This window comes from Poecilia formosa, unplaced genomic scaffold (assembly GCF_000485575.1).
Source record: "Poecilia formosa unplaced genomic scaffold, Poecilia_formosa-5.1.2 Scaffold34, whole genome shotgun sequence".
Taxonomy (NCBI): Eukaryota; Metazoa; Chordata; class Actinopteri; order Cyprinodontiformes; family Poeciliidae; genus Poecilia; species Poecilia formosa.
The window spans coordinates 2,127,751-2,155,074 of NW_006799973.1; the positions used below are offsets into that span (position 1 = coordinate 2,127,751).

The 27,324-nt window shown below is 36.0% G+C and overlaps 2 protein-coding genes and 1 long non-coding RNA gene across 9 annotated transcripts in view; 1 reads left to right on the forward strand and 2 right to left on the reverse strand.

The window, feature by feature from the left end:
- The window catches only part of cd4-1 (CD4-1 molecule), a 42,618-nt gene extending 29,693 nt beyond the window's left edge, over positions 1-12,925 (forward strand). For 3 of the 5 annotated variants that reach the window (XM_007550186.2, XM_007550185.2, XM_007550184.2), the window contains 9 exons: positions 6,820-6,882; positions 6,964-7,119; positions 7,245-7,400; positions 7,684-7,923; positions 8,005-8,367; positions 10,753-11,004; positions 11,143-11,243; positions 11,339-11,382; positions 11,999-12,925. In XM_007550186.2, coding sequence (XP_007550248.1) covers positions 6,828-6,882; positions 6,964-7,119; positions 7,245-7,400; positions 7,684-7,923; positions 8,005-8,367; positions 10,753-11,004; positions 11,143-11,243; positions 11,339-11,382; positions 11,999-12,029 — 1,398 coding nt within the window. In that variant the 5' untranslated portion in view covers positions 6,820-6,827 and the 3' untranslated portion in view covers positions 12,030-12,925. Of the gene's footprint in view, positions 1-1,209; positions 1,675-6,819; positions 6,883-6,963; positions 7,120-7,244; positions 7,401-7,683; positions 7,924-8,004; positions 8,368-10,752; positions 11,005-11,142; positions 11,244-11,338; positions 11,383-11,998 lie in introns of those variants that run through there. The other 2 variants (XM_007550183.2, XM_007550182.2) reach the window with 2 other exon arrangements.
- On the reverse strand, positions 941-10,877 carry LOC103136771 (uncharacterized). 3 transcript variants are annotated; one of them, XR_476060.2, is made up of 4 exons: positions 10,794-10,877; positions 3,196-3,273; positions 2,725-2,785; positions 941-1,022 (listed from the first exon to the last, which is right to left on the reverse strand). It is a non-coding gene; the product is annotated as an uncharacterized LOC103136771 (long non-coding RNA). The 3 variants fall into 3 exon arrangements; XR_001661842.1 differs by lacking the exon at positions 10,794-10,877 and adding an exon at positions 4,386-4,469; XR_001661841.1 differs by lacking the exon at positions 10,794-10,877 and adding an exon at positions 3,856-4,376.
- A 602-nt stretch (positions 12,926-13,527) lies between the features above and the next one.
- cldc1 (C-type lectin domain containing 1) lies at positions 13,528-19,650 on the reverse strand. The gene is made up of 5 exons (XM_007550187.2): positions 19,599-19,650; positions 19,339-19,512; positions 17,246-17,397; positions 17,045-17,166; positions 13,528-13,857 (listed from the first exon to the last, which is right to left on the reverse strand). Exons 1-5 carry the CDS (start codon positions 19,612-19,614, stop codon positions 13,695-13,697), a joined length of 627 nt encoding a protein of 208 aa, XP_007550249.1. The 5' UTR covers positions 19,615-19,650; the 3' UTR covers positions 13,528-13,694.
- Between the last annotated feature and the right edge of the window lie 7,674 nt (positions 19,651-27,324).

A 27,324-nucleotide genomic window follows, 5' to 3' on the forward strand; every position in this document is an offset into this window, starting at 1 on the left:
CAGTCCTTATCTAGATTAACGTTCGACACAGAAGCGAATGATGTTTCATGTGAAGACTTTTTAATTACTGGTCCAAATTACAATAAAATAATTTACATTTTGATGAAGACAACAGAGTGTTGAATTTTTAACACTTCCCTCAAAGCTGCAGATTCAACAATGAGAAATGGCAGAAACACACAAACTATTGTTTTCTGTCTAAAAAAAGACAAAATTTGTCTAAGCACGCTAAAGTTGAGCAAATGGACTAACAAAGTTCTGCTTTATTTATTTTGGACTAACTAGGTTAATTGGGTTAAAAAGACAAACTTGACCTGAACAGTCCTATGTCCATGGATGTTCAGTGTTTGGACCTTGCTAAAGTTTCTTTTTGGGATTCTTTCAGTTTGTGTGGTAATGCAGATTTTCGATATTTGAGTTTTTAAATGCACAAAAAGACGTGGACATTCTGCGTCCTCTAAATCCAAAGAAACCTCCGTTCCAGCTCTCGTTCCTCGTTTCGACATTGATTTGTTGTGGTGCTAAGAAGCTTTGGACTTGTTACACTGGTGAGCCGATTCAGGCATTAAAAATGTTCAACCTAAAAACATGGAAGACTGAGCCCCATATGGATCAGAGAGAGAGCCAGCGCTTCAACGGAGGCTCCTGTCCTCCACGCGGTTGGCCCCAGTTCGCTTCCCGGACCTGGGCCGTTTTCTGCATGTTTTCCACTTCTCTCTGTTTGCCCTTCCTCTTGTCTACCTGCTGCTAAATAAAGGCCACTAAAAACCTTTAAAAAGAGCATTAAACACTAAAAAAGCCGTGATAAATTCTGATCTCGTGATTTGACGGGTTGTTTGTAAACAGGCGCCGAGGTCGGTCGTAAACTTCTGAGATGGAACTGGTTAATTTTTACTACATATTAAATTATGTAGGTTATTCTAAATACAATTAACTGTTCTCAAGCTGTAGTTATTTATTTTGTTCAACATGTCTGGCAGTGAAAAAATAGAAGACAAGATCCGAGAAGTCTGCTTCTACACCTACAGAAAGAGAGAAAAAAATTATAAAACAGAGAAAAAATGTTTCTTTCTCTAATGGTTCTTGTGTAATTATATATATCTTTGTTTGTGGGTGGCTTAGTTTTCAGGGATGGTTCCTTTTTTAATCTACCCGCACTGTGAAGGCCGAGTTTGGATATTTTGTATGGAAATGAAAACAAATTGCAAAACATATTGCATAAAATATTGTTATTTGTTTAAAATGTGTTCATTAGATATTTATTAGACCAATAGGCTTTTTATGAAATATTCTGGACAGAAATTGTAAAAAAAATATCTTATTGATTTAAAACAGTATCTTTACACGACCCAAAAGATGAGTTTTGTGTTTCTAAGCTATAATTCATCCTGGAAATTCTTGTCACAAATAGATGGAAACAGTTTTAGGCTAAAAAAACCTGTAATTTTCATGCAGATGTGTCTCTTTTTTTCTCAGTAACAACCAATCAGAGGTCATTATTCTGATTCCGGCTTTAATTAACAACTGTGTGTCTTTCTTTCAGACCAATCGCTGCTGTGGGAGGTGCAACGGTTCTTAAAAACACAACTCGCTAGATAAATACAAAGCATTTCCGCCTGACTCCGGATCACCGTCTACAACGGATCACACTGAGCTTGACACTTGAAAAGGGCTGTAAGTATAAACTTTCCCTAAATTTAGATATTTACACAGTTAAATTTATTTTTAAAACACATAAATTGCTCTTAACATCTTTATTAAACAGTGACACCTTTTTTGAACAATGAATTTACAATGATTTCAAGTCATTTGTCCCGCAGCCCCACCGAGGCCTCAACAGCAGACATTTTCTATTTTATTTGTAAATCACAGGATATAAATGCCATGTTTATTCACTGACGCACTGTTTATTCTCTGCATATTTGATCAAACTGAACATAAAAACAAAGTGTTGAGTGTTAAAAGGAAAACAAACTGAGAAATATGTAATTACGGTGAAAGTAATTTAAAACGTAAAAGTTTATATTTCAAAGTTTTTTTTTTAGTAAATCCATTTCTGTCTATTTTTTAAAAGAAATTACATATAAAATTTATAGTTCTGTAGGTACAGGACAACTGACCGCTACGATGAGCGCTACTGATGCTCTATGTTTAAATTATGTGCAATTTGCAAATTATAAAGTTAAAATGCAAATATATATATCTATATATATATATATATTAGGATCGTCAAAGTTTTTTTTAATTATACGTAAAGTGATACGATACAATAGGCACAAAAATTGTTAAGATAAACAATCAGTTTGTGTACAATAAGTTACAGTAGTAAAAAAATTTATAACCTCACTCCACTGTAACATTTACCTCTTATACTTAATTTTCTTAAATATCTCCAGCTGTCTAAATGTATTTTCATAATATGTAACAACTACGTATTCAAAAAACTCCATATGGCGTAAAACTGAAGGCGCTATTCAGGAAAACTAATTTAATATTTGAAAATATGAAGTGAAATTCGCCTGTTTAACCAGACTGGACAGCAAGTAATGAGAATATTTTCTCTTTTCTGTCATTGTCAGAGAATAAAAAAGGCAGTTTGCCTCAAATTTCCTCAAATACAAGAAAGAGGCGATTAAAAAAAAGAACAAAACCAACAAACGTTCACAGAACTCCCTCAGTAAAGACTGAACCTCCGTCTGTCCTGTGTTTATAACTTTCTTTTACCTTTCCGCCCTGTTTGGTGCCCTTCCCTCCTCTTCATCAGTGGATCTGAAGCTTCATCCTGCTACAGATACAATCATGGTGGTTTCTGGGTTAAACTTCCACAGGTGCAAAGACTTTGAACGTCTGCTCATCATCTGTGTCACTGCACTCCACATTCACATATCACACTCTTAGAGATCAGCTGTAACAAATACTGAATCATTTTACCTTTCTCAGTCCAAACCTATGTGACTCATGATATTTTCTGCTTTTTAGGTATTCAAAGTTTATTAGAGAGACATATGGATAGTATTGCTATCATAAATACACATAAATGTATTTGACATAGTTCTGATAGTGATCCAAGTCACCTATGATTATGCATTTTCCAATTACTCGAGTCTAATACAATACTAAATTAATAATGTTATGTGCAGTTGAGCCCAAAATTATTATACTTATTATTTAATGTATTATTTTTTATTTTACCACCTTGTTTCTTCTGAATGCAAGTCACATTGCGCTTCGGAGTGGCGCAGTCAAGATCCACGCTTCAGTCTAACGGAGAACCTGTTAAAGGAGCGAAAGATTAGGGTGATGGCAAGGAGGCCCTCTATCCTCAAAGATCCTGATGACCAAAGATAAATGCACAAAATAATACTGGAAACATCTAAACAAACAGACAGCAAAGAAGCCGCAATGCATGCAGAGCTTTTTCATTGACAACTTAGAACAGTTTAAATAATTTAAGACAAATCATGTTTTCAAATCTAAATAAATCAGATAAAAGATTATTTTTAAAATTCTAGATTTTTCCTTTTATGCCGATTTATAATATTTTATAAAGGTATTTACAGTAAGAAACATAATTACCGGTTGAATGAGAATCACTTTAAATCTAAATCTACCAGAGGTATGAATTATTTTGAACTTGGCTTTATATACTCAAAAACTCAGCAATCTTAAATTAACACATATCTCATCATTTTAATACGCAGCGGTCTAAATTAAAGCGTTACTGCGACCATAGTTTCGTTAGCACGGCCTGCAGCAGCAGGTTAGCTTAGCCAAGAAAGCTCTTACAGTACCGTAACAAAAAGTCGCTTCAAAACGTCCAAAGCCCCATTAAATAGATGTAAATGTATTTCTTACTTGACAAAAACAAGCCGTAGTTTTCAATAAACTCTCATTTTCTCATGATGACGACGTTTTTATGCTGTTTTCATGTTTTTCGAAGTGGCTAATGCTAGCATGTAGCCGCCGCACTGATATTACATGCTGAAATGTGTCTTAATGTCCAAATTTAAATTTTGGAGGACTAATGTTTCAGCTGCTATATGAGCAGTTTTCACCCCCAGACGGATATTTGACTCGGGATATGTAAGGACGGCGCCCAGAGTAAGTCACATGACTCAGACAGGGAGCAGCAGCGGCCATTACAGTCTCTGTTTCACTCAGGAAAACACTTAGTAAAACTGAGATGTGATTTTTTTAGCAACATAATGTGTTAATGAGATACTATAAACATTAAATATTTATTAGCAAACCCAGCTTTTCATGAGTTTTATATATAAACAAACACATGGAAATGTGGCTAATTCATTTGTGATTTTACCAAATGAGAGACATACAGATCATTTAAGAATAAAACATGAAGATAAGGTGAGAAAACGGGCCCAAACCAAAATCACTGCAGTCTGAGGTCGACCGTTGATAAAAGAAAAATTATGAAAAACTCAGCAAACTAGAAAAACAACTTCTTTACCTATTAAACATAGCATTATTTATTTTTGTAATAAGGTTGAGTCCCATTTAAAATAAAACTAGACATATTTATAAGAATTTAACGATAAAATTCTTATAAATAGTGTCTAGCAGAGGAGCTAGAGCTGTTCAAAGTGTGCTCCATGAGCCATGTGTGGTCCTTGAAATATTTTTTTTCAGTCCCCGATCAAAAGTCAAGAATGCCAGAAATTGGGCCAATGAGATAAAAAACGATTGATGACCCCATAAAATTGGAAATTATGTTTTTATCTTAAGAAGGTAACAGTCCGAAGTCCTTTTTATGTTTTGGATCTTTAATTATTTACAGGTTTTTATATTTTTTTGTTTATTGTTGAGTAGGTAAAACAAACAAACAAACAAAAAACTACAATAAATCAATTTAGCATTTTTAATTTCATGAATTTTGTGGAAGTTTAAATTTGTCAATTTTGACCCAGGCGCAAAAAAAAGCTTTGACACGCTCATCTATTAGATTAATACAGAGCATCTATAACATTTGAATTTCTTATGTTCAGTAACAGCATAGTTTTATAACATTTTCTGAGCTCATCAAATGTTTTGTGTCTTAAATTATTCAAAATATATTTTAAACAAACGGTGCCATTTATTTTAATTGATTTTGTATAATTGGTATGTTTAAAGCCAGAAAGAGCTTCACAGTCTTTATAAGCTGTACACAAAATCTTCGTTAAATCAGTTCTAAAGTAGATAAAGAAAAAAGTATTTCATTGCTAATGTGTAAAAAGACATAGATTTTTTTTAAATAACCAGTTTCTCTATAGGAATGACAGTTGTGGGAGAAAATACCACTTTCTCTTTAATATAACAATTAAATTAAAAAAATAGTTCCTTTGTCAGTATTTTATTTTCGCTGTTGTGTATATATTTGTATTTAATGTCTGTACGCTGTGAGCGCCTGAAAAGTTAAGTCAAATTCCTTGTTTGTGCACACAATATAAATCTGATTTTGATTGTGATTATTTAAAACAGTATTTTGAACAGAACTCAGAAAATAAAAGAGAAATGAAAGTGAGACGAAGAAGTAAAACAGGCATAAAAGGATAAACATGTACTTTAAACCACAGTCTGTGTTCGCTGCTGGTGCTGTGGTCTCTCTTTTTTCTCCCTGTAAGCGCGGAGAGATCCGTCTTTCGTGGAACAGGAGAGGAAGAGAGGGGGTGTGAGAGGCAGAGGGGGAGGAAGAGGAGAGGGGAGAACTGGGATAACAATCTGCACCTTAACTAAATCAAGTCCCACCACAACCCAGCGAACGCGCCCTGAGTTTCTCTTCCCCCTCGACGTTTGCCTGCCTGTTTGAATCCAAAGCCCACCACAGGCCGCCTACTCTCAGCTCTCTGAACCCTTCCTCTTTTATCTTCTAAAAATCTCTCTAAATCTGAGACCACCACAACCCCAGGGCTGCTTCCGCTTAATGCCTTTCACCTCTTTACCAAAATCTAATATTGAAGCAATTTAAACGTTAAAATAAGGATAATTCCACCCAATAGAGCTGCAAATTTAAAAGAAGATCCTTCTAGAAACTGCACTTAAATGTTACTTAAATTTTTTATGAGACTTTAGTTCAAAAATTGGATTTCTTTTCCTTGCAAAGTCATGAATTAAGACAATAAATACTATGACAAGTCACAGTATTTTCAAAATACAAGGCCCACAGCATCCTGTAACTCGTTTAAACTAGAGCAGAAAAGGTAATGACTGGTAAATTGGCTTGTTTTGATATAATACGACTCTTTAATGCCCCCATTCTTGAATTTAGGAAATTTTTTAAGGACAAAAAGGCTAGCGGTGTTCCACAGGGCTCAATGTTTGGATCACTGTTTTTCAAGAATAAATAGGTTTAGTTCATGTCAATGTAGAAATTTTTGTGTGCATACTTCTATCCTTATCCTTGTCTATTTCTAATATACAGACCCTTTTAATAAATTAGAATATTATTAAGCCAATTTATTTCAGAATCTTTACCATAAAGAGAAACACATTATATAGATTAATCTTTACACAATTTCCAGCCTTTACTTTTATGTTATGATGATTTTCCACATATAGTTCATGAAAACTTGATATTCAAAATTAGAATATTACATCAGACCTGTAAAAATACATTTTATAAAACAGAAATGTGAGTTTAATGAAAAGTATTTGCATCAGAAAGCATATTCTTACTTATCAAATATCACTGTATATCATGACTTTACACTTGAAATGAAAAAATCCTTTGCTGTCTTAATCTGTGCATTAATTCTCTTCAAAAATAATTAGCAATTCATTCACTAAAATTTTTTGTATCTTTTCTCCTACTGTTTTTTTCAGGCCCCAAAATGAAGAACCTGCTTCAGTTCTTCGTCTGTCTCATCGTTGCCCTCGAAACAAACGGTAAGAAACACCAAGTACAGATTTTTTAGAAGAAGGGGTTTTGGTTTTGCCTATCAACTCTTAATATTATTTCACTTTCAGGGGCTGATAAAGTGATTTATCGTCGTGTTGGAGACGATGTTAAACTGGATTTTTCACATCTCCCCACAAATTATTACGTGCGCTGGTTCTTTGAAAAAGAGGATGGGCTTGAGCTTGCCGACACTACCTATTTAGGTAGAAAACAAGTTAATCCGGGTAAGCAAAGCATTGGAAATGGAAACCTACTATTTTTTGGAGTTTACCAATAAAAGCAATATTAATAATTGTTTTAATTTGTGTTACTTTTGACATTATTTTGTATTCAATCAATTTTGCATCAGATTCTGGTGAAATCTGGACCAGAAGGTTGACCATCTCTCCCAATAGTCTGACCATCAATAACATGCAAGAGGAAAACTTTGGAACCATCATCTGCATAGTGAAAGATGGTTCTACATCACGTGACACATTAAAATTTCACCTGATCAAAGTCACGGGTAAGAAAAAATTATTAATGTTTTGTATTTTAGCCACAACACATTTAACTTTAACATGGCAAAATATATATTAACGTTTTGAATGTCTTGCTCAGAGTTAAAGTATTGACCTAAAACCTATGGTTTATCTGATCAGTTTTTTTTTTTAGCTTTTTAAATTTTTCACTTACAGGAAAACTTTCAAAATCACTAAAATGAAGCTGAAATATTCCTCATTGAAAGTTTTCTTTTTAAGATTTTAAATTCACATTTCCGTATCTATGCATTCTGTTTTTTATGTTAGTGAGTATAAAGGAACAACTACCAGTGATCCCTGGACATTCTCTGTCTCTGAACTGCGATGCTGAGACTCGGAGACAACACTCCATTTATTGGTTAAAACCAACGGGCCGCAAAGCGACTCCTATCCTTGGATCAGTCACAAAGACCGCTGAAAGCCAAGACAATGGAGAGTGGAAGTGTGTTGTGAAAGATAATGGAGAAGAGAGCAGCTTCAGCTTCAAATTTCTTGTTTCTGTTGTTGGTGAGTGATTGATTGTGAGTACAGATTACTCTGCATGTTGGAAAAAAGTTTACATCTTTTTACGGTTTTTCTCTGTTTCAGACTTCTCCTCTGCATCCAAATATGTTTACACATCTACAAACCTCCCTCTTAGCCTTCCTTTTCGGATTACTCCCAAAGAGTTTGTGCAAAAAATACCGTCTGAGGTTGAGACAGTTGAGTGGCTCTTCACCCCGAAAACATCTTCCAGTCAACACACTATCTTCTCCTTCTCACCAAAGAATGGACAGCTGAAACAGAAGGATCCAGCCAGAGAACTGAGCTATAAAAACTTCACAGCTGATGGAAGTTTTTCACTGTACAAAAATCTGGCGAAGGTAGAAGACAGAGGGACCTACAATTGCTCCATCACATTTAAAAATGGCTACATGGTCAGCAGGACTCTGGTCGTAGAAGTGGTGGAAAGTAAGTGAAAACAAAACTTCAGCTGGTTTATGCTAAATGCTTGCAAAACAGACGTTCTTTCACCATCTGCATTTCTGTTAGCCATAAAATTGCACAAATTGAAAGTACAAAAATAAATTTGCTTAATATAAACACAATTTCTAAAAAAAAAAAAAAAAAAAATCCAGTTTTTACATCATGATGAGGTGGATTTTCAGTCATATTGAAATAGATTTATTCTGCAAAACTGCAATTGAAACATTTTTATCCCATCACGAGTCACGTGATCAGCAGCCAGATGCATGGGCGTAGGTTTGGGTAGGGACGGTAGGGACATGTCCCGACCAATATTCACGGGATATGAAAAAGTCCCGACCAATTTTTGCCATATTGGCTCAAAGAACGTGGATCTACGATCTTTGATTAGCAGCAACAGGCGGTGCGCGGAACGGAAGCTTCTTAGTTTGACATTTATTATGAGCCTCCGAGACCGTGTCGAGGGGGTGGGGGGAGGGGGAGTCAGTTGAATCGTCGGATGTTCTTTGATTAGCTGCAAAAGGCGGCGGCTAGCTGGGCACACGCGTCTCCTTCTGAGTCTCCGAGACCATGTCGCCACCAAAAAAGAAAAGGACAGACATTAGAAGTTATTTCGCTACGTCGGTTGTAAGTACAGTGAGTGGACCCATAAGTTAGATATCTATCACGCAACGCATTTGTTGTAAAGTCCGGTGTTTAGTAAGGTCAGCACTGAATGTGAGGTAGAATAGGTCTGTTAATTATGTAATATTTTTTCACATAGGATGCTCAGACAGCAGAGCAAGGGGCAGAGCAGAACGATGGAGAGGTGGCTGGAGCTTCAGGGCTCCAGGTGAGGTGTTAGTTCTCAGATATGAAATATACTGTGAAATTATCTCAGTAAATATGGCATTTGAAGTGTTAGTCTTAAATTAAGTTAAGCTAGTGTGAATACAAACCAGGTTACGCTTTGTTTGCTCTATAGGAGCTTCAGTGCTTTGAAAAGGCTGAAAAACTGGCTGAGGTCGACAATGACCCAGCAGCGCCTTAACAACATCAGTGTATGCCATGTGCATCAAACAGCACTGGACCTCATTGATATCAAGCAAATTGGGCAGCAGTTTGTGTCTGTAAATGACAGACGGAGGCATGTGTTTGGTGCATTTAAATAACACATTTTGCCAGTTGATAAAGACAGACACACATGAGCATGCAACAAACATTGCAATAATACAGAGAATTTTATTCATGTTTATTTTTTTTGTTAGTGCAATATATTATTTTATTTTATTATTGATTTCTTCTTATCTGCAATTGTGTTTGCTGTATCCAGAGGATATTTCTTTTGATCTTACTTGTAACGTTTGCTGAATTTTGTAAAGGAAAAAGTAAAGTGTTCTTGAACTGATCTGCTGAGTATGACTGTATCTGGTTGTATACACAAGATGTATGATATGGTTATGGTTGGGGGGAGGGGTTATTAAGCCAATGTGGTTTCCCCCCCCCCCTTCTCAAAAATGTTCGGTGCTCTTGGGCATTTCACTGTGCTGCGGGGGGGGGGGTGTCAAGGTCCCCACCAAGGTCCCCACCAAAACTTAGACCGAACCTACGCCCTTGGCCAGATGTTACTACTGGTGAAAACGACGAAGAAGACAGCAGACTAATTTCCCCAAAACGCCGTTTATGTAGCCGCTCCCAAATTCAAGGAGCTTGTTGTGGTAACGCCTGAATAAGACGCCAACGTCTCCTCTGATAAATGATGAGCGCCAGCACCATGACTGAACTATGAATCTATCTCATGTAACATCATTTTTAATGACTTACTGCATGAACAACGTCTGATTTTAAAATAATTTCTTATTTAATGGAAGCACCGTGATTGCAAAAATGGGTTATTAGCAGAATATCGACACAGATTTGTGCACATTTGTAATGGAAACACAGCAACTATATTTTGTCTCTAGGCAGTTATAATATACTTAAGTTAGAACTAAAATCTGTAAATAATTGTTTTGAATTATTAAGATTATTAAGACCTTTCCATTAATTTAGAATATTAAAAGCACACCTTGGTGGAGGACGGTGTCCGGGGTGACAACGGAAGTTCTTTTTTTTTTTTTAATAATTTTTGACAACTTTTTGAACTTGTAAAATCAGATAAGTTAACTTTTGTTTTTATCTAAGTTGTTAGAAACTTTTAGTTGCTGTTTTGCCTAACAGTTTTTCAAACAATCAAGCCGGAAGTGCGTTAAAGAAACAAACCACATGTTGCCACCCACAGCCTTGGAAAAATTTAGGTTTTGGAACTTAGAAGGCCGTGACAGATTTATTTTTCTGTGCGTTTTCTGCTTTAAAATGAAAAACAAAATCTACTTTTTCTTTGTTCTCCAGTCACCCCCTCCCCAGGAACGGAGTTAATTTCAGGCCACCACCTGAACCTGTCCTGCTCCACCGGCGGTCCTCTGGAAACTGGCGTCATGGTGAAATGGGTCCCCCCTGAAACATCATCCCTGGCTAAAGCCAATCTTTCGTCCGGTCACCTCATCATCCCGAGAGTGGCAACGGTGGACTCTGGAAAGTGGAGGTGTGATCTGAGGTGGAGCACGACGACGCTGACGTCAGCTGTGATAACTCTGAAGATCGGTGAGCACAGGAAGCGAGAGGAGAGCAGGAAATACGGCATGGTTATGAACCTGCGGCCGCTTGAAGACAGAAACTTGGCTGAACCTGTCATTTTCTCTACTGTAAGCTGTTTGATGACTCTGTCTCTGTTCTCCACAGACCCCATTCTCAGTGTGTGGATGATAGTGACCATATGCGCTGCTGGAGTCAGCCTAATCCTCCTCCTCGTTCTAGCTTTCATCCTCTTCAGGCGCAGACAGGTACATTAAACTCTTCTCATTTTCATTTGGATTAGACATGAATGTTAGCTCTTCTTTTCTCACTGTCTGTCTTTCTTTTTTGTAACTCACTTCAGCACAAGATGAGACAGCTCAGGCACCGACTCTGCAAGTGCAAAAAGTAAGCGATAATCATTTCCTGGGTTGACAGGATGGCATGCATTGATACTTTTACACACATATAACTGAAGTTTTAAAGGTGACCTGTTATGCTTACTTGAACAGGTTAGGATTGATCTATGGGCTACAAAACATGTTCATTACAAAATCATTTTGAACTTCTTTCAGAAAGAGATGTTTTAGGGCATCTTGTCACTTTAAGTCCAAAATAAGGTGCTCCTGGCCACGCCCCCCAACTCAACCTTTACACTCAGACATAGAAATGGCTGCAAACAGATATGGAAAAGCATTAGCATTAGCATTACTTCCTACACAACCAACAAGAATGTAGCAAGAAGTTTGTTGATGGTAAGTCAACAATTAATAACTTGTATTTTCCAGCAGCCACTGTACAACTCATAGAGTGGTAAAACCAGGTGATCAAACATGTTGGAACACCTCTTGAGTTGCTAGGTAACAGGCTGGAACTCTGGTGGAGTTGCTAAGTAACAGCGCAGTGCCCATTGAATGTGACACAATTGTGAATGTGAATTTTGCATAATAGATCACCTTTAGGAATCAAGAACATTCGTGTCTCTTTTCTTGAACCAAACATTTTTCTTTTGTTTGTTTTCCAGCCCAAAGCCTAAAGGTTTCTACAAGGCCTGACAGTCAGGACGTTCACAGCAGGACATCAGGGCGTCATGCAAACAATTCTATCCTAAACGGACCCTCGTCGTTTCTGAACTGTGCTAACTGTCTTTCATGCGCTGAAGGAGAGACAGAAGAAACGGAAGCTTGCAGACATTGATAAAATGAAAAGAGAGAGAAAACAAATGTAAAAATTGTACATATTAACCACTTTTTCTTACCTTTTTGGATTGTTTTTTACTGACAATGGTCATTTCAACCAGATCAGATATTTGCTGTTTTTAACTTTGCATCTCTTAATTAAAATGAATCAGCGTGGAAACAGTTTTAACTACTTTTCCAACAAATGATTTTAAGTATTTTTTTTTAAAATGTGACCAATAATTGATATATATCAACCAGAGATCAATGCTTGCTACTTTGGCTTCACCAGTGATCATAATTTTCCATATTTTGCTAAAGTAAACTTTGTTCAACAGGGATAAGAACCACAATCAGTGGAAATACAATATAATTAAAAATTTTCAGAAAATAAAATACTAAACAATTAGATTATACAAATTATTTGAACACACTGAACAATATTTATTGTCATGATTTGTAGAAATAATTAAAAACTTTGAGATTCAAACTGAGATGTTTGTAGATTTGGTATAAAATGGAAGGAGGTTGGCTGAAATGCCAGCCGTTGTTACCAGCCATTCAAAAGAGTCGAGACAATCTTTTAAATTTAAAATCTGAATATATTTGTCTAAAAAAATATTTTAATTCTATTTGTACAAAAATAGCATAGAGACTATAAAAGGACTGTGACTTGATTGGTCATATGCATCAATTTTAAGTGTTCAGACCACAAACAGGCAGCAGTTTTGTTTTTTTTTTGTTTTTTTTTTTGCTATTTATATTTACATTTTAAAGAAACTACAGTGGTTTAGGGTTATTTCAGCAGTTTTAAAAAGTCACTTTAACGATCCATGGAGGATTTTGTCTTTTCTGCCAGTCAGACAAAACGGATTTTAATCCTTTTTTTCTCTGCACAGAAGCGTTTAATGTTTCCCTGAAGGTCTTTTATATATTAAACCATATAGATTAGTGATTCTTTAGAGTTTATATTTGCTTTTCTGTAATGACTGACAGTTCACAGCCTTTCCCTCACTGTTAATTGCTTCCCGATTGTACCTCCTGACAGCCTTACTGATGTTGACATGCTGTCTTTATATTGTTTCCAATTTTAATTTAAATCCAGCAATAAGTTTTGTTGATTTTTGTTGTGTTTGTTTGTTTTTTGGAAATCATCATTTTGTTTTACTCTCTCTTTAATAGGGTCAGAATCTTTTGTAGTCAGAAAATTGTACTTAAGATGTAACATATTTGTAATATTGTGAATTTATCATTGTGGAAACACTGTTTTTGTAATTTTAAGTGTCTTGTCATGTAATGTGTATTTTCAATTATATTTTATTATCTGTTCATGATATAGTTATTCAATTATATAAAAAAATATATATTCAACATATTTTCTTTTTGTACACATGGTGATACTTTATTTCCCAAAAGAAAAAACAAGACGATTTTTATAGAAACATAAAGTTGATTTAAAGGTGAAGCTGTAATATGATGACTGTATTGTGAAGTTTTTCAATAAAGGAACAGTATGCAGCAGCTGAGTGGTGGTTTGCTGATTTATAGCAGCGGCGTGGCGGCTTTCTGACAGACTCTTGGATACTCAAATTCACAGGGGACGTCGTACCAGCTCTGAGTGTAGCTGTCCACCACCGCGCAGTCCTCTCCCTCTGGGCCCTGGGACTGGTTGTTGTCTGGTTCTGATCTGTGAACACTCCAGAACCTTTAAAAAACAAGAACAGGAAGCAGTGTTTCCACAAAGACCAATCAGAACCATCTTCAGAGGAAATGTAGATAAGTGACATTAAAGCAGGTATTTGTATTTGAACACAGAATGACTCCCAGGCGCCACCTAGAGGTTTGTAGAGGAAGTCCCAAAGAGGGTTTTCATGAGTTACTCACATTCAGTGGTGGAGAAAGTCTACAAACACTGTGCTTTAGTAAAAATACAAATAAACAGACAAAAGAGACAAAAATAAAAAATACTGTTTGTGTATTTTCTGTAATAGGTTAATCGTCTGCCATTTTAATGAACAAAGCTGCAGATAATGCTTTTTTTTAAAATTGTGGTTACATTTTGTGACCCAGTTTACAATTAGACTAGTTCGCTGCAAAAAAACAACAAAATCTTACCAAGTATCTGTGGTCTCATTTCTACTGCAAATATGTTAGTACACTTGAAATAAGACAAAACAAACTTACAAGTAACGATTCAGCAAGAAATAGGAGCCAATAATTCCTTAATATTAATGAAAAAGAAATGGTTCAACTGAAAGATTATTTCACTTATAATATAGAAAAATGTCTTGATCCACTGACAGATTATTTCACTAACAACTATTAAAAGAATTATTGATTTAAAAAAGCTCCCATGTCTTGCTGAAAAGTTACCTGTAAGTTAGTTTTGCCTTATTTCGAGTGAACTAAGATATTTGCACTAGAAGCCAAACATACTTAGTGAGATTTAGTAGCTTTTGCAGAGTGATTCTGTGCATCAGAATTTGACCTGCAGCTAAATACCATTCAGCTAATAAGAAAGAAGGTTAGTATTTAACACAAAACAAAACCAATGTGATATTTTAACTGCAGTAAACACAATTAAGTAAAAGTTGTCTCCCTGAAAAAAGAGGCATTAGACAAACCTAACAAAGAAATAGGTGCTGATCATTTCCACTGACATTTAAAGTTTTAAGCGTTAAATTGCTGTAATTTCAGGTTTGAAATGGGTCATTTGGGAACAATATTTTAATTTCCTGTCACTATTTTAAAAACATGGACACAAGAGTTGAACCACACCAAGTTGTTTTTTTAACCTATTAACTCTAATTGTTAATCTAGGCGCCACCTAGAGGTTTGTAGAGGAAGTCCCAAAGAGGGTTTTCATGAGTTACTTACAAACTTTGGTTTGTTACTTACAAACCAAAGTTTGTAAGTAACAAACTTTTATTTATAAGTTTGTAAATAAAAGTTTGTAAGTATTGGTTACTTACAAACTTATAAATAAAAAAACAACACAATGTAATGTGAATGTAATATGTTACGTAACACAAAATGTAGTGGAATAGAAAGTACAGATACTTGAAGTAAAAGTCAAAAGTATGCCAACAAAAAAAAAACTACTTATGTAAATAGGAAAAATGTACTTAAACACAGTAACAAAGTATTTCACTATATCCCACAATTTCTGACATTTATCAGTTTTTAAACTGCCACATGCTGATCTAATGCTAACATATTAACACAACACTGAAAATCAAAATATATGCTGAAACTATTTAAGTAACAATGCCCCTCTCTGTCTTTGTTCATCCTGATCCTGAGGTCTGGCTTGAAATCAGTTGTTTCCAAAACAATTGTATTTATTTGAAGGGTATTCTTGTAAATGGAAATTAATCTAGTGTGGGCGTCTCACTGTTTGCTTCGCAGCAGGAATGACCTACATGCAACATGTGACGTGTTATTGGTTTATGAATCATTTTATGCTCAGTGTGTGGGCACGTGTGAGCTGCACTCAATTAAAAAAATCATCTACTTTTTATTATTTTGTTTTTTTCTGACATCTTTTATGTCTGGATTTCAAACTAGTGCTGACTTTTGGGTATCATCACTCAGTTCTGCTTTTAAAAACATTTGTATTTCCTCTAGTTAAATTTTATTTCCAACACATGTTGCTGCTGTGATTTTTTTTCAGTCTCATACCAGAGAACCATGTTGCCATGTTTTGTGTGCAGCCTTTGAAAACTATAATAGGTTGTACACATTTTTCTGTTGATCAAACTAATCTGAGTTTCCCTCAACAGTTTAAGTGTTTTTCACATTTTACAGTGATATTAGGAGTAAAAGAGAGAGTGTATTGGCTGTTGCAGTACACTGTCTCTATGTCACGTGACTTACCCAGGTGGCTAATTATCTTTACTGTATTTTTTTCATAAACAATCATAATTGGGGGATTTAAATATTACCTTGAGCCATTTCTATAGATCTGCTGCTATAGTTTTAAGCTTAGGGTCAAACGAATCACTTTTCCTCATTTTCTTCTTCTTCTACACTCCAATTTGCATCATTTGCAGTTTTTTCAACTGTCGACTTTTAATTTTCTCTCAGTTTTTTTTCTCTCCATAGCAGTTACATCTGGTCTGATTTTCTGTGCAGCTGTGAAACCTTCCTGGTTTATAACTCAGCTGGAAATGTGATTGTATTTTCACAAAGAGCCAAGATGAGTTAAATTTATTAACAAGTGTGTACCTGAATAAATTAAATCATCATATGAAAAATGCATTTTTTAAATCTTTTGCGTTAAAAGTTGCTTGATTAACTGACTGCAGCAAAAACTACAACAGCATACTAGGGTCTTTGTTATGTAGACAGAAAACAGGAAGAGTAAAAGCTCAGAAATTTTTATATTAATTGCAGAAATTTTCTAGAAAAAAATTGAAAATTTAATTTAATTTTTTTTTTAGTTTTAAAGCTAAAAAACTTTTCAAAAGTAAAAAAAAGTTTACTTTTCAAATTTTCAAGTATTTTTTTGAGTTTTTTCTAAGATTTTTGACTTTTCAAACTCACAAATTTCTATGTTTGTTTCTAGAAAAATTCAGAGATTAATCTCTACATTTCTGAGTTCTTTGACAGAAATTTTGTCCCCCATTTTACTGTCTACAATGGCTGTTTTCTAAAAGAAACAGAAGAAATCTGTAAATGGGTCAGTTTTCCAAATATACATTTGATCAAAGTGTACAGAATTCTTAGGTTAAAGAAATTGCTTTAAGTTTATTGAAGGTTTGTCTTTTATCTCACATCCATTTTTACTGATGGCAGCTCACCATCCAATTATCATCAAGCTACACTCAGTAAGTATTTATAAGTACATGATGAACAGATCTTAAAGGACTTTTTTTTTTTTAAATACATACGAAGTTTTTAGCGTTGAGTTGTCCATCCATCTCCAGTCTCCTTCAGTTACACTGTCACTCAGTCCGATCCAGTAGTAAATGTGAAACCCTGCGATCCTCCTGCCTTCTTTTTCCACAGCGTCCTAAAAGTTATATTTAAGAACATGATAATCAATACCAATTATTTGATACTGCATCTTTAAGACGAACAGAAGCGCTTACATGCTGTTCTCTGGTGGTCAACATGGCGAGCTGGGCTCCTGCCTCTCTGCATTTCTCAGCGCTGGAGGTGAAGTTGTGTCTGTCGGTGCTCATGTGGAAGCACTGGTCTCCCACCTGCAGCCACCCAGGTGGACACTCTGTGCAGGTTATGGCTGTTTGGACAAATACACCAATTGTGAAGGATTACTGTACCGCAATTAGACATATTTGTCAAAATATTTTGACCTTGTTGATTGTGACATTTTAAACCTTTCAGAAATAGACCTGCCAGACAAAGTAGTGGGCTGTTTTTAAAATTATTGTAAACAGAGTGCTTACCTCAAGGTTTTTTTTGAGGTAAACATCAACGATTTTAAACGTTTACCATTTAAAATCTGGTGATAATATCACAGATCCTTTTTTCCTTCTCTATGATGATGATTCAGTGGTTCATTGTCCAAAACACACATTACAAACCTGTAATTTGTTTGACCATACATTGATAAAGAAAAAAAAGCAGATATGTTTTCAGGCAAAACTAAAACTCCTCCATCTCTGTTAATCATTCTTGTGTACAAGCTGCTCAAACCTTCCTCCTCACTCTCTGCTAAACTACATTTTGTTCACAACAGAACCTTTTCCCTGTTGCAGTTAGTTGTTTCTTCACCATTAGCACATTTAGCAGCGTGTGCTCTAGGATAATTGACAGCGCTAAAACCTTTCTCCTGGCTCTAATTGATTGTTTTTGACCGAGAACAATGCATTTTTTTCAGACTGCAACAGTAGATCAGGGAGGAGATGGAGATCGATCTTTTCACAGATTATATGCCTCATAACAAACGGTCACAACATGGTGACAGTTTTAACAAAAAACATATTTTTGGAAAAGTTACAGACGGCAACTTTAATTTTGTTGTCTGCATGTTATCTTGTATGTTTTTTAAGCACATCAGTCTTGACATGATCTTACGTGTCAGTTTTCTGGCTGATCTATAACAAGCCATACCAATTCTGATTTTGGCTGATAATTTATTTTGTATGAAATGTTGCTAAAAATATGAAAAAGTTACTGAACTGGTAACAGCGGGGTTCCTATTGTTAACGGCAAACATACAAACATGACCTGGTGGATGACCTTTGCCAAGGTAGACAAAATCAGGGGGAAAGATCGGCTTCACGTGTAAGTATCGGCTAATCACCGACCTCCCAAAATTAAGAAAATTGGCACAGATAAATCAGTACAATTCTAATAGTTTTGAATTTATTTCACAATTTTCAATAACTCTTTGAAGAATCTAAATTAATGAATTACAACAACATTTAATTTCCCTTTGGGACACATAAAGAGTATTTGAATTTGAATTGAATTAAATTCTGTTATGCTGCTCTTGACAGTTGGTGATTACCATAGCAACCAGTAACTGGCAGCTCCTCCCCCTTTTCCTGTTGCCGTCGGTAACTGTGTTATGTGTTGAGATCCACTTTGTGTTTTCTTTACAAGTATTATATTGTAACATATATTTTAGACAAATTTAATCATATGGAGTAATTTTGCTATGTTTTCTATACATTTTTAACTGTTATCATAATTAATGTTGTCCGTTTTAGCTAGGTTTAATTAGCTACAGAGCTATTTGCTCTTTAGTTTGTTTGGGGTTATTTATTGTATTTTATTTAATGTATAGTGGCAGAAGCTGCTAGACTGATGTTAACCCCCAACTTGACTTGCTCTTTTGTTAAGTTTTAATTTTTGATTAAAAAGTAATCTTTCAGTTATCAGTTGTGTGATAGTCTTTGAGTAGTTATATTAAAGATGAGATTAGTTATGTGTAAATTATGTACATTTATGTTAAATACTGTCATAATCATCTGTCCCCATTTTTTCTGTTGCTGTCTGTAACTGTGGGGCAGAAGCTGCTGGAATGATGTTAATCACCAACCTGATTTCCTCCTTTGTTAGAATAAATACAGTGAAGTTAAGTGTGTCTGTCGTAAAGTCAACCTTGGATCTGAGGCGAACATAGAAGGTTACATAAAGATATGTGAGGTAGACAGTTTGGCAAGCAGCAGCACACTGAAATATCCATCTGCTGGAGCCTGGAGGAGGGACATACCTGGAGCTGAGCAGTTGTCGGCCATATTGACGTACTGGTTACACAGCAGCCTGTAGCGATCCTTCATCAAATCGAGCCTCACTTTCAGGAAGGCCACCTCTTCCTCAGGGGTCTTTGGTTTCTGACAGGCGATTTCAGGAACCAGCAGGCCCAGGAGAGCAAAGATGACGGAAGCTAACGACAGACATCAGATTGGTTAAAGTTAGAGAGCAGACAGACCACGCACAGAGTCATCAGCTGTTAGGAGAAGATCGTCTCACCGGTCACAGGATTCATCGTGTTTCTCAGAGACCTGAGGATCGCACATGGTCCCTTCAGGCTCTCTGGGGGTTTTTATAGAGCAGTTTGTTTACTACAGAAAAGGCAAAGTACAGATTGCAAAAGTGTACCAGAGAGATTGGTCCATGTCTCTCTGGTACGTGCTCTCTCTGGTAAAGCACGTAATCTCGAAAAGCGCCACGTCGTTCTGCCAAACCAGTGCTGACCTCTCCGACCTTTTCTGGCAAGATGAGGAAGTTTCATCCCGGCCTCCATCTCACTTTCTTTCCATTTATAAAAGTTAACTGGGAAACCAAGAGTTTATTTTAGAAAATAAATGTAAATGTAATAACATCAAAAACTTTCAGTTTTTTTGTTGTTTGTTAATAACAGACCAACAGAAAGTAGTGAGAAGTGAAAAGAAAATAGTTCAGGCTTTAATCTTTGGAGCTAAGAGAGAAATTTTACTGGACGATAAATGATCACAGAGGTTATTGCAATAAATAATATTGTTGTTTTGAGACCATTTCAATTAACATAATAGTAATGCCATAATAACAAAAGAACAAATTCTAAAACATAATTAAACTTTACATTTTAATGAATATTTAACGCTGGAACTGGGAGACATTTTAAAAAACAACAGAAACAACAAATAAAATTAATTATGAAGTCTCTGTAAATAAAATTGTCATTCAGGTAGTTGAGACCAAAACACCAGACCAAAGACTGTTATCATTTATTCACTTGGTAGAAAGAGAGAGAAAAAAGAGAAAAAAAACAACAAATCATGCAAATGGAAATTATTGAGCTCATTTTAATTTATCATATGAATACTTTTGAAGTCAAAACTCATCCATTACTGTGGAATGATTTTTTTGATGCTCCTGCCAGCAGCTTAGATAAACAGAAACAGGTTGTTAAAGTCTTGGCACACAGATTTGGTATTGTTTACCTTGACGAGCAAAGTTCCCTCTCTGTTCCTGAATTCCCCCTGACATTGGCAAAGACAGGAGCCGAAAAATGACTCAGCAGCGACTGGAATAAGTTGTGTTTGTGTGTGCGCGCGGTGAAAGTTATTTGTATTCTCTTCATAAACAGGGACAGCTGCAAAAATATCACCTTTAAAACACACACGCACACACACACGTCACTGGTTCTGCGACAGACTGTCAGACTTTTTTTTGGTCTTGTTTTGGTTCATGTCCAGAACGCTCCCCGCCCCCCCATGACCCATTATTCCCACTAACAATGTCAGCTTCTCTGCTTCACGAGGCTTGGTTGTTCAAATTAATTAACGGAGAAAAGGAGCGCTTAGTGTTTATCTCTGTGTCCATGAGTTGTTTGCAAAGAAAAAAGAAGTGTTCTCATTATGAGTAATTCTTATCATCGAAATCCCTGGACTTCCCGCATTATTCAGAGGTGTTCTTTCTTTAAACATGCGCATACATCAGCTGTCAGGAAGCAGAAAGTACCGGCTGTTTCTTTCACCTGTTCTTAAAAACAGCTTGACTCATTCGTCTGCCAAATCCAGAAGCTCTGCAGGATGAAAGTCAGGAAAGTACTGAGGTTGAGCAACACGGTGCAAATCGGCCAAAAACAAAAAGCGAGAGAAAACATCCCAGCATCATGAGCAAACATAATAAACTGCGCCAAGAAAGAGGAGCGTGGATGATCGGGTCAGAGGAACGGTGGAGCTGCACAGCTCCCTGGTTCAGCTCTGCAGGCAGGAGAGGCCGCCTCGATAAATCAACCAGCGGCGACAAATTTGATTTCGAGGAGAAATATTGTGGCTCTGGAGGAGTGGAGATTACCGGGGCCTTTCGGGAGCAGTGGAGGTGCAGGGAAGAGAGAGGGAGTGTTAACAAGGTCACAACAGACAGACGTGGAGGATGGAGGGAGGAAACTACAACCGCCTGCAGGAGATTCTCCGACTCACACATTTTGTTCTTCAAATCAGCTGCGTTTCACATCTAGGAGCAAAGCCTGTCGTGATGAGCTATTAATCAGTTAATCGCATGATCAATTAAAATGAGCTCCATGTAATGAAGGGCAATTTAGTTTACAGAGACTTCATAATCTATTTATTGTTTTTGGTTGTCGCATTTTTATTTTGAATATTTAAGATATCTTTAGTTCCAATATGACTTGTTCTTTTCAAAATAAAGTTTACTTTGAGACGGCAATCTTTCATTATTCCATCATCGTTATCCATTGTGTAGTTCTAGTTTATAACATTATTATTGCTGTTATCGTTGCTTATATTATGATTACGTTACTATTATTTACAGAATTAAAGTTTATTGATCTTTGAGAGGGAAAACTTACATTATTATACCAACGTTACTTGAAAATATAAATGTTATATTTTATTACAATAACTTCTGGGACAATCCATCTCTCAACGTAGCAACCCAAGCTGAGCTCTAACACGTTTGGTCAGCTGGTTTAACCGCTGTATCTGCTGTACAATGGCTGCTGGAAAGGACAAGAGTTTTGTTGTTGAGTTACCATTCAGAAACCACTTGCTGTATTCTTGTTGGTTGTGCAGGAGGCTCCACTTCTGCTTTTCAAACATGTACGGTTTTATATCTGTGTTTCTGTCACATGCGAGTGTTTACGCTGGGTGGCCAGCAGCAGCTTATTTGGACTCCTTTCAGCTCATTCTGAAAGGAGTTAAAAATCAGAACTGACCCATTTGAAATCTCATTATTTAAAATTAATTTGTGCAAAAAATGTTCTGAAAATGTTTTGTACCTATACTAACCTATTGAATCAATGGAAGCATAACTCTCTGTTGTAATCTCTGTTTATTGTTACCCCTTTTCTGACACACTTTTTCCTTCCACTCAATTTTCTGTTATTAAACTTAGATACAACCCTCTGTGAACAGCAAGCTTCTTTAGCACCGCAGCTCACTGAGTCAGTGACTGTCTGCCATCTGCTTCCTTGTGATAGTGCCGTCCACGACATGGGCATGACATAAAATTTCTGTCATAAAAGCCCATTTCACTCAGATTGGTTTTGTGTCATATTAAAAGTAGTTGTAAGCCATAAAATACATAATAAATCCACATAAGTGTCTCGTTGCCACCTGTAATGTTAAAATAATTCAACTTCTCAATGACGTCCTAACTCATTGAGATGAACCTGTGAGTATAAATGTAATTACAAGATTCTTCTTTAAAAACTTGGATGGAAACCAGTTGGATCGAATGACCGCCTGAAATCGTAAACATATGGCGGCCGCGGCGGCGGCATGCCCAGCTTCCTCATGGTTGATGCTCTGCCAGGAACTGACTGCAGCTGTCTTCACTTGATGTTTCTCTCGCTCTCTGACTTTAGTTTTGTCTTGCGTAAATAAAACTCTTGCTCTTCTGATCAGGTCTGCTGACTGACTCAGCCATTTGAAAACATTAAGCAGCTTTTGAGTTGCTCTCGTGGTTTGCTCTCAGTCATCATCCATCTGTGCAGTGAAGCGCTGAGCCGTCGGTTTTCCTGAATTTGGCTGAATCTGAGCTGACAGCACAACTCTGTAGCCTCAGAAATTATTCTGCCTTTGTCAGCACTCACATCATCAAGGTCAGCGGCCCGTTATTTAGCAGAAAATGAGCCAGAAACACATAAAAACTTAATGTGCTTTTTATTTTGCGTTCCTTAAAATTGTGTTTTTGTGTTTTTTGTATGTTCTTCCAGTTGCCACAATGATTGATAATCCCTTATTGATAGATAATACAGCTGATATGGTGACATGTTCCTGTTTAACTGCACAGGTTACTTATGATTTATTAATCCAAAGCAAAGTACGTTCAGTTTTACTGATACATTGCGGTTCAAAGATAAATGCCACAAAACAAAAACACCATAAATAAAACAAGATGACAAACAAAAAAAGAGAAAAGAGCCAGAATCAAGTTACAAAGCAATGTCAAGGACTTGTTGGGGATGCATGAATGTAGAAAAACCTTCCTGCTGACTTTTAGATGCTCTTTTGCAAAGTGTGATCTTTTCCAGTGGTTTTAACTTCTTGAGGTGAGCTGCATTTATATTCATATCAGCAACATGCTGATTGCAAACTTTATTAATGAATGACAGCCTCCTCAAGAGAGCTCCTGACTTGACTCGATAATTTCAGCAAGGGTCTTTTCTGCAAGATTAAAAAACTGCAACTCTTAGTTCATAGAAATGTATAAAATCCTATCCTGATGCTGCTCTGCTGCTAGTTTTACATCGTAGCCTTTCATATAATGAAATACTGTTGCAAGGAAGGAAATAAATAAATGATGAAGCTCAAAATGCACAACCCAATAAAATGTATGTTTCCTAATTTGTGTATAAAGTTTATACATGTAGGAGAGAAGCAACACTTAATTTTTATGCTCCTCTAATCTGGAACAAACTTACAGAGAACTGCAGAACTGCTGAAACACTGACTTTCTTTAAATGAAGGTTAACTGGAACATTAATCTACATATTTGATATTTATTTGGTTGATGATTTTGATGATGGCATTTGACAAAATGTATTTTTTATTGCTCTTTCATAATTGATGGCTGTATGATGTTTTATCACTAAAGCATATTGTCTTGCTGCTAAAATGTGATATACAAATAAACTTGACCTATAGTTCTTTGTGGATTAGCTGAAGCCATGTCAGTTTGAATGGAAAACATCTTTGAATAGATTTTCAAGAATTATGACTGACTCTCAATTAGGTCTTTATAGCTAAATGTTTTAATTTTTTTTTTTAAATGCTCTGATGTAGCTCCATATGCCTTTGCAAAATCGGGGCCAAAAGTCTGAAACTGAAGAAAAAAAAACTGATCTGAAAGTAAAATACAGATCTAAACGTGGAATAAAAGATTTGATGTGTTTTTAAAAAAATAAGCTTTGATCCGAAAAACATAAAAACTGTCATGAGGTGTGGTTGGTGGTGGTGAGGAGAGGCGCAGAGAACCCAGGTTATAGTGAAGGTGATGATGAATTTAATAATAATGATGCTCGTAACAGTCCAGAACAGGCAGCACGGCAGAAAATTAGCAGTTGCTACACCAGTAGCAACTGATATAAAGACTGTAGATTGAAAACAAGTAACCTCAGGACTTCACAGTTCTACTAAGGAAACTCAACTATAGACGTGCGACGAATGACGCTAACAACGACGAGGATCTGACAAGAGACAGAGACAACAGGTGGACTTAAATACACACGGGGTAATCAAGGGGACGAGACACACCTGGGAGAAAATCAACGGGGAAGACGCAGAGACAGAGACTCACAGGGAACAGGATAACGATAAACACAGAAAATCTCAAAATAACTACACAGAAAAACACAGATCACAACAAAAACTGAAAAATAAAAACTAATAACTTATACAAAATACTTCCAGTATTAAATCAGATTTTTTTTAAATTGAAAAAATAGCACACTTATTTTTAGTTTGGATACTAGGTTGATTTTTTTCAAGTTTTAGACTAAAACTCTAGCTTTCAATTTCAAGTTTTAGTTTTCTACTACAATTTCATTTTTCAAATTAACGAAACATTTGGCCCTAATTTAGCTCCATATTTTTACTTTTACTGGGTTATTCTAACAATAAATTTTTTTGTGAAAATCATATGTTTTTACTTTTCCACAAATATGAATGAATTGGTTACATAAAACTTCATTAAAATGTAGCAAGATTTGTAAAGGTTGAAGCAGTATGAACACTTTTATAAGGCACTGTAAGGTTTATAGTGTGGAACACCGTATAAAAAGTAAATCCTCTTCACTTAACTCTAACTTCCAGTTATCCTCCTGGGGTAGATAATGCTCTGAAGTGAAATTCTGGTCAAACGGTTCCGCTCAGCTCAGAGTCAGAGGATTAATTGACAGCTACCATGCTGTGGACTGTTTTGTGTCTAATCAGGCTCCCAGGGACAGAGGAGGGGGGGCGCAGAGAGTTTGAGGAGTCAGACGTTTTTCCTGATACTTATTGGCTTTTTGGCCTCCATCTGTGCCAACATCACACTCACTGTGCTGTAGGAGTCTGAACACAACCTGCAGCATCTTGAGAGACACTCTCTGCTACAGATTTAGCTGCTGGAAATAAAACGAGGAGGCAATATGTAGCTGTTTTTGTTTATTTGCTTATACAAATATAAGCAAATATACAAATTTGCTTCTAAATGTTGTTTTCCATAGAAACAGATCCAGTTGACCTCACTTTATTAGTGATAGAGAGGTAAACAAACCAGATATTTAAATTTTTTTCCTCACTGTCTGAAGTTAAATCAGTTGAAACTATTCTTGTTTTAGCTTAGTTGGAATTAGCTAGAACTTCCTAAATGCCATAAAACTTTACGAGAATGTTTCTTAGAGATTTTTTTTTGTAACTTTCCTTGAATTTAAAAGGTTACATACATTTGGTCAGTATCAGAGATAACAAAATGAATTCAGTAACACCAGATCTGTCAAGAGAAATGAACCAAAACTCCAGAGAACTATCGTGAGAAGGTTATGGAGGGAAAACCCAAAAGGTTTTATCCACATCAGAAATTTCAAGACAGTTATCCCTGATACTGACTGTGAACTTTTGAATTCAGGGAAAGTTACAAAAAAATCTCTAAAAGCTATTTTTGCAAAGTTTTATGGCATTGAGCAAATAAATAATTTTGGTAATTGTAACTAAGCTAGAACTAGGAACTTTGGCCTAATTTAACAGTGAGAAAAAAATGTCTGAGTCTTTTTACTGATGTAAGTAAATATCTGGTTTCAACTGTATTTACGTACACAGATTAAAAAAACAGTTTGTTTTTTTCATGAACTGGAGTTAAATCTTACCCATTTTTTCCTGTTTTAAGACAGAATTACTTAAATTATGTCTGTTGAGAAAATAAATTTAAAATAAGCTAGTTTTAAAACTTAATATGTCTTGATTCAAATGGCCTAAATTGTGGTTTTAAATCAGTAACTTATTCTGGCCTATTGACCTTTATTTTACCTGTAGTTCCAGCAGATGGTTTGCTAGGATCGTTTAAACTGCCTTTTGTCTGTGAGAAAACAATACAGTGGAAGTTCTGGCTTTTCACACTCATCTGTGAAAGGCCGTAAACACGGCAGGGGTTTAGGCTTCAGATAGAGGGTCAGAGATAGCTCCTGGTTGGAGGAGCAAAGGTACGCCTTATTTGAATAAATTAAATACAAGAGGATAAAACTTTCTACACAGAAGTAACAAATCAGATTTGCTCTTGCAACTCTCCAAAGATGTCTTTGCACGTCTTTGCTTTTCTTTGCTTTTCTTTCTTTCCTTCTTTCAATTTATGTCAGGCAAATGAATGTATGTCTCCGTCGTTCTGCAGTTTCTGGTGTAAGTTTGTGCATTGTCTTACTTCTAAGTTTATGCATTGTCTTATATTGGATTAAACTCTGTAATTCTGTGACGTCAACACGCATTGTTGTTTCCTTGTGCCTACACGTGGCCCGCCGAGAGGACCTGGGATCTAAAGGAAGAGAGAGAGCCAACTTTTTTCCAAAGTTAACCTATTTTAGGAATTTCTTCCTTAACATGTCTAATTCATGAATGCCAGAAAACTGAATATCTTTTAGAGATTTTTTTTTTGTAACTTTCCTTGAATTCAAAAGTTTTCATAGCAGTAGCGTATCAGGGATAAACTAAAACAGGACAAGTTTGGTCTGATTCAACTTCACTAGCTGCGTTTCCATTACATATGTGCGCAAATC